Here is a 7,114-nt window from a genome sequence, read left to right on the forward strand (position 1 = left end):
TGTCAAGGATCTATCTAAACATTGCTTTAGAATATAACCAACGGTCATAACAACCAGTATTATAACATTATTCGCAATCACTTGTTCACCACACATTGTTCTTCTTTGTCCAAAACAATGATTATTAAGATTGATAAGAGAATGATTGATAAGAATGATTTTATTGTCTATAAAAAAAAAAATTACCCATATTTGACCCTCTTATAAGAGGTACTCTGAACGTTTGTTTATTTTAACAGACTTTTCAGAAAAAAAGAATCGTTTTGGTTTAGTTACTCTAGTCTTTATTTTAATATATATAATTGTAACATAATTTTTTTTCTTGTCAAAGTGACTAATATGTTGGACAACATTGAAATAATCTCACCTACACTGTTGGGCAAATATATAATACACAGGTAGAATTTATGATATTTCAGTTCATCCCTTTAAACCCAATATCACCGATTATCAACTGGCGGCAATGGGGTTAGAATTTGGCCCAGCAAGCCGTCCAATCTGGTCTGCGACTGGATTCCAAAATAAATGTCAAATAATAATATTAGACTAAAATGTGATTTGTATTTCATTTATTTAAGGTGTCAATCCAGAAATATTCTGACCCTTTCACAAATACAGTTGGTGACCCCTGACCCCCTTCCAAACAGAACCCTCATATATGCATTTGTTCACTCAGGTGAAAGCAGGTTTCAATGATGTGACTGGATGTTACGAAATCAGAAGTATTCCTGGAATCCGGCGCTACCAGCAGGCCTTCATAAACTATGGATCCCATGATAACCAGCGCCTGTTGCTGGAGTATGGCTTTGTCGCCCCCGGAAATCCCCACAGTGTGGTCTATGTGGATGAAGGTAAAACATTGTGGAAAAAGTTTGTTGAGAGCTCTGTGTAAACATGGTGAACCTGACTCCATGCCCTTTGGCTTTTATGATCACGGTGCTAAGAGAACTTATTGTCAGTAGTAGAAAAAAAATCATTAAAGGAGCAAAAACATTTAAAGATGAGACCCTATCAATAATTGATTACCAACTTTTTTTTTACACTCTAGTGTATGTAGACTAATAATAAAATTAGACCCTATCAGTAATTGATTACCAACTTTTTTTTTATGTAGTCTTACACTCTAGTGTATGTAGACTAATAATTGATCCAATAATATGTGAGATCTTTTTCAGTTTTTCTTTTTCCTGTATTTGTTCCCTCAGATCTTCTCTGTGACATTATGAGAAATGACAAGAGTTTGAAACAGAAGATGAAGTTCCTCAGGGAGAACAACCTCCTCCAGTGAGTCATTCTGTAGTTAATCCAATGTGTTTATTGTCAACACTGAATGTTTGTACAAGCAAACTATTATATTAGTATTATAATGAGTACGTACATATGGACTATGTACATATATGTATATATTTCTTTGTATTCGAGTGAAAGGTCAAATGATAAATAGGTTTTATTTATCATTTCTGATCAGACATAATTTCAGACAAAATTCTACTTGTACTAGTAATGTGTATGTACAATATGTACTGTAGGTACAGTACATACTGTATGTAGAGATACAGGGTGGCGCTGAGGTGCTCTGAGCAAGGCACCGTCCCCACACACTGTTCACTTTGGTGATGGCTTAAAAGCAGAGGTCACATTTGGTTGTGTGCAGTGACAATGACAATGACAAGTACTTCACTTTCCCTCCTAGAGATGAAAGTCATAGGTGGTTGACTGTGTGAAAGTGCGGCACCACAGTGTCCCCTGGTGTTCTGCGACAGCACTGGGTGACAAGTGGAACTTAGGGATGGGAAGAAGAACAAACTATATATATATATATAGTTTATTTAATACTTTGTTTTTCTTGCTTCTCTTTGACTATGACTAATTGAGAAAAGCAATTGAGATTGATTAACGTTCAAAATAATTGACACCAACACTTCATTTAATAGCCAACACTCACCGTGCTTTTCTTTCTCTTAGAAACCTGACAATATCTAGCGATGGTCCCAGCTGGAGATTGATGACGGCACTTAGACTGTTTTCTATGCCACAGACGCTGTAGTAGGTCCCAACATTCATCAAATACACATCACAAAAGAACAAAGTAATTGCAATTGATCTACTAAGGCACATGTGTCAAACTCAAGGCCCGGGGGGGCAAATGCGGCCCAGCAAGTCACTTCGTAAGGCCCGTGGGAGCTTAAAAAGCATTTCATAAAGTCCATGTAGCAGTGTTTCTTAATCTGATAAATTAAAGTTTTTTTTTTATTACGGCAATGAACAATATTTGTAACTTGAATGAATAATAATTAATTGCAGAAACATTTATTAATATGTTATGGACTCGTTAAATCTGTAGTCTTCCATCTACAACCGGCCCTTTAAGGGGAACTGTATGGCTGATATGGCCCCCTGGTGGAAATGAGTTTGACGCCCCGTACTAAGGTGTTTTTTTTTTGTTTTTTTTTTTAAGTCACCAGTGGAAGTCAGTGTTGCTTGGCCAGGCCATTTGTGAAGAAATGGAGGAATGGAGTGTTTCAATGGCCGAGCGGCTCTGTCAGCAAATACTACGTGGCACAACCACATCTCTGTATAAGGTATGTACCTGTACGTGTTTACAATCATCAAAGATGATTTATTCACTCTTTTCTCTGTGACTGTACTTGCCCTAATTCCTTTTCAATTTTCTTTTTGTAAAATTTTCTTGTACAAACACGAGACATAATCCTGTTTTTGTATTTTAGACCGTTGAAAAAGTTAGTAATACGATGTGATTTACAATCGGATTAAGAAAAAAAAAAATCTAATTGCAAATATCTTTTTATGTTTAGATCACCGATCTCCTGCTGCGGTGTGAACCGTCCGTCAGGGAGCAGTTGAATGCGGTCCAGTCGCTGCGTCAGGAGGAGAGGTGCATTCTAACAAGTTGTCTTGAAGTTTTGAAAGGCTTGAGGAGAAGGTCCGAAGAGGCTGCCACTTAAACCCAGTGTTGACTGTGTCAGCTGACATCTGATTGGTTCATTCACCTGCTAGTTGTACGGTGGCTGTCTGTTGGCCGTGCCTGACGTCTGTGTGGTCCGGGCAGTGGCTGGATGACCAGGTCAGGATTGATGAAGTTATGCTGCAATACAGAGCTATAGCTCTTCATCAGTATGGTGGCAGGAATATATGAAATACATATGTTCCGTTGCTTAGTGTCAGGAGAGGCAGAGTGTCAAAGGGGCATTTTAATCAGGGCAAGAGGAAAAATGTGTCAGTAATAATTTAGGCCATGACACAAACCCCAGTGGAATATTGGCCAACTGCAGTACATTTTAGCACTGAGCCTTTTTTCAATAATGTCAAAATAGACTGTATGCAAGAAATTGACCAAGTCCTCCTCTCAGAGACATGACAATGCTGATATGAATGGATTAGGGATTATTTATACTTCTAAATAACTAATTTAGAAATGTAACTGTTGAGTTTTCTCAGCGTGGATGCAGGTGAAGCCGCTCTCACTTTAAGTCAACGATGGAGCATAATAATTTTATCGCTATTACTAAGATGGGCCACAGCCCACACTAGGCTCAGGCGTGCACTCTTAAGTGGTAACTTTGCTACAATCCCAGCAACACTGTCTGTGCACTCCTCATTATAGCCACTGTCAACATCCTGTTTTCACCATTATTTCCAATTGGTCAGTGAGATCATTACCATATAAAACTCAACTTATTGTCACGCAATATGTCTATTTTAAGTCCATCGGTAAAAGTGACAGAACAAAGAGGAAAATTAGAAATGACTGATTCCATTTTTATTTTATTTTTTTTATTTCTTATGAATTGTGAGCCACCTAGTGGCCACTTCTGGTAAGCAGGACTGGCGCTTATCAGTTCTGCTTACAGAACAGAACCATCATCATACATCGATTCTGTCCACAGGTTTTGCGTTTTGTGATTTTTAAAAAGAAAATGAGTAAGCACCCACTTACTTTGTTTAACTCCAACTTAAATTATAAGGCTTTGTTGTTTGGTGATTTTAATAATTGAAAGCTAAAATATAAAACAGTCCTACATATAAACCAAAGCGAAAGCTCTATTTACTTATTTATTAGCTTCTATTTAGCTTTTCGGGTCAATGTAGAGTCATATCTTAGAATTACATTGACTTACTAAGTATAAGAAAATGTCTCAGGTTCAACTTTCTTCCCAAACAGCAGCAACATCGTTATTGTTAATTATGATCAAATTTATACATTTAAGTTATGAGTATAATAAGTGATACTAAATAATAATAATAATAATAATATGCAAAAGAAATCACAATATTCAAAAATGAAATCAGTGAATAATGATCAGTTATCACAGCTGAACAACAGCTTTTTTTCTCTGCTGGCACTGGACGGTCTCCATGGCAACTGTGGCTTGGTAAAGCGGGACCGCCTCTTCAGGCTGAGGTCTGGAGACAAATAAAAGAAAAGTGGGCACAGTGAATCATGCTCAGTTTTAAGAGCTGTCCTTAAGTGTGCAGGTTTGATTTTAAAAAATATATATCTATGTGCATATGTGTATGTAAATATATATATATTTATAGGTACACACAAACATACATATATATACACATATGTGTTCAAAATAGTTCAAAATCATTCAATAGATTAATTGAGTGAGGCAGCGATTGGTCACGTCATGGTTACGTTTTAAATGTCGCGCACTGAACCACACTTGTGAGTATGCCTCTTTTAACCTTGAGTGCACCCTTAGAGGAGCTTTTTGATGTATTGTGTTCAAATATAAGCCTATTAAATATAGTTCTTTACAGCTCCTTTGACACAGATGGTTATTTTTATCATAAAATTTAAGCGTCTAAAACTAAACCAGGTGTCCAACATACGGCCCGTGGGCCAAAACCGGCCCACTAGGGTGTTCAATGCGGCCAGCCAAAATGAGTGTGACACCTCTGCTCTAAACATTTGCATTACAATAGTGCCATGAATAACTGTTACAGTTTAATCTACTTAGTTATTGAACAAATAAAAGATGTTTGTTTGTTGTACAGCCAGTTAAATCCCACTGAGTTCTTAGGTTACCTTAGTACTCCTGTTGACATTTTCTCCACAACGTCCTTCAGAATGTCTGTGTGAAGTCTGTCAAAGGCCATTCAAAATGTCCTCGTGGCTGGTTATCAATATACAACTGCGAGCAAAGATAGGATACGGAGATATCTTCCCTGCAGAGCCGACGACGCCGTCCACATTTCAGGGTTAAGGAAAGACACAGACGCCGATTTTAAATGCAGTATTCTGCAGTCTGGAGGATCGAGCTGGAAATGATTAGGACAAAACATGATTTTAAAAAAAAAAAATAGTGCTCCTTTTTAAATTGAATTTAATGTTGATAACTACTAAGATGAGTTCACCTGCAGGGCCTGGTGGGTTGTGACCCAGTGCCCTCCCACTCCAAGTATGCTGATGATGTCATGTTTGTGTGGAAGCTTTAGTGTCTCTTCTGTTTTATCGTCTTCCAGCAAACGAACTACACACAAAAAAATTAATTAATTAAATTATCTAAAGCAAGGGTGTCAAACATACGGCGCGCTACGGGGTTCAACCTGTCAATGTTATCAAATGATATTTCATTAAATATGAATATTTTCTAATATAGTTGTACTTCTTTGCATGGAAACAAAGGGGAAAAACATGGACTTTTGCTATTTATAGGTAATTACATTATTATTGTACTGGTCCGGGCCACTTGACATCTAATCAGGCTGTGTGTGGCCCCGAACCACAATTGGTTTGACACCCCTGATTTAAAGTTTAATTCAGAATTGTTTACATGATTACAGTATGAACTGTGATTTTTTTTACCTCCAGCGTCCACCAAGATATCCACTCCCAGGCCACCTGTCTCCTCCAACACCTGTGACAGCAGATCTGATGAGCCGTTATAGACTGGAATGACTCTGGCTTCAAAAATGACAATACACATAGCCACGGTTTTAATATCCACCACAAGAGGGCAGCAGGTTTTAGTTTAAAAAAAAAAATGAACTCAATCGCTGCAGGTAATATATCGTTTTTGAGAACCTTTGCTCTTGTAACGCCAACATGTTGCAGACTTCCTCTTAAAGCTGTATCTTGGTTTTATATATATATATATATATATATATATAAATACTACTGATTTGACAACAGAGAAAGAAAAGGAGTTCGAAAGGAAGATGTAAAGGAAAAGGTCTCACCAACCAAAGGGTCCTGGACACCTGAAGAAAATGTGACGGTAAAGGAAAAAACAGAGAGGAAGAAGAGGAAAGGATGCAAGAGGAAAATTGATGGATGCATTTTCAAAAAGGTAAGGCTTTACATTACAGACTATGACGGAACATCCAGCAGTACTGACCGACACTGGGCCGCAACTCCTCCAGGAAAGTGTGCTCCTGTGGGGAATTCGATGTGGTCAAAACCTTGACTCCATGGTAACAGGCCAGCTGGATGCACATTAGGCCCAAGGACTGTTGAAGGAGAAAAGGGCCGCGTCACTCACATTGCATAAGAGTGGGGAAAAAGGAAATGCTGGAAGTGTCTGTCTGTCAACTCGGTAATCCACGTACACTGGCTCCATCCATGACTAAGAGCGTGTGTCCGGCAGCCATGTGAGCAATTGTGTGCAGAGCTGTGTATGCACAGAGGCCGTCACGCAGCGATGCGGCCACACACACCGAGCTGAGTTTCTCTGGTTTTTGAACTACAAAAAAAAAAACAAATAGAGTCACGAACATTTGTTTGTTTATTTAACCATTTTAACCGACCGTGATGTTATAAGGATATAATAGTGTTTCGCTTCAAGTAATGAACTCTCAGTGGTGGCTTAGTGGTTAAGGAAGCAGACTTGGGTCCGGAAGGCTTCAGGTTGGAGTCCACCAGTTGCCAAGTTATTACTGAGGTGCTCTGAGCATAGCACCGTCCCCACACTTTGCTCCCCAGGACGCTTAAAGCTGCCCACTGTTCACTTTGGTGATGGGTTAAAATAATAAATAATTCACTATATGTGAGTGTGTGTGTCACATGTTACCCAGGTAATGTTCTTCTACGTCAATGACATCACAGAGTCCAGACCACGGCGAGTCCAAGGGAAGAATACCTGTG

General features: G+C 38.6%; 2 protein-coding genes across 3 annotated transcripts in view; one reads left to right on the forward strand and one right to left on the reverse strand.

The window, feature by feature from the left end:
• The window catches only part of setd4 (SET domain containing 4), a 35,514-nt gene extending 31,057 nt beyond the window's left edge, over positions 1–4,457 (forward strand). Inside the window, 6 exon segments of the mRNA XM_025061050.1 lie at positions 654–851; positions 1,206–1,284; positions 1,966–2,046; positions 2,459–2,582; positions 2,817–2,953; positions 2,955–4,457. Coding sequence (XP_024916818.1) covers positions 654–851; positions 1,206–1,284; positions 1,966–2,046; positions 2,459–2,582; positions 2,817–2,953; positions 2,955–2,991 — 656 coding nt within the window. The 3' untranslated portion in view covers positions 2,992–4,457.
• The window catches only part of cryzl1 (crystallin, zeta (quinone reductase)-like 1), a 5,144-nt gene continuing 2,315 nt past the window's right edge, over positions 4,286–7,114 (reverse strand). Inside the window, exons 5-13 of one of the 2 annotated variants that reach the window (XM_008322581.3) lie at positions 7,041–7,109; positions 6,580–6,713; positions 6,369–6,480; positions 6,211–6,231; positions 5,837–5,935; positions 5,386–5,501; positions 5,184–5,289; positions 5,057–5,102; positions 4,286–4,425 (exon numbers count right to left, since the gene is read on the reverse strand). In XM_008322581.3, the coding sequence (XP_008320803.1) occupies positions 4,329–4,425; positions 5,057–5,102; positions 5,184–5,289; positions 5,386–5,501; positions 5,837–5,935; positions 6,211–6,231; positions 6,369–6,480; positions 6,580–6,713; positions 7,041–7,109 (800 nt within the window). In that variant the 3' untranslated portion in view covers positions 4,286–4,328. The remainder of the gene's footprint in view (positions 4,426–5,056; positions 5,103–5,183; positions 5,290–5,385; positions 5,502–5,836; positions 5,936–6,210; positions 6,232–6,368; positions 6,481–6,579; positions 6,714–7,040; positions 7,110–7,114) is intronic. The other variant, XM_008322582.3, reaches the window with a different exon arrangement.

This window comes from Cynoglossus semilaevis, chromosome 12 (assembly GCF_000523025.1).
Source record: "Cynoglossus semilaevis isolate Cse_v1.0 chromosome 12, Cse_v1.0, whole genome shotgun sequence".
Classification (NCBI taxonomy): Eukaryota; Metazoa; Chordata; class Actinopteri; order Pleuronectiformes; family Cynoglossidae; genus Cynoglossus; species Cynoglossus semilaevis.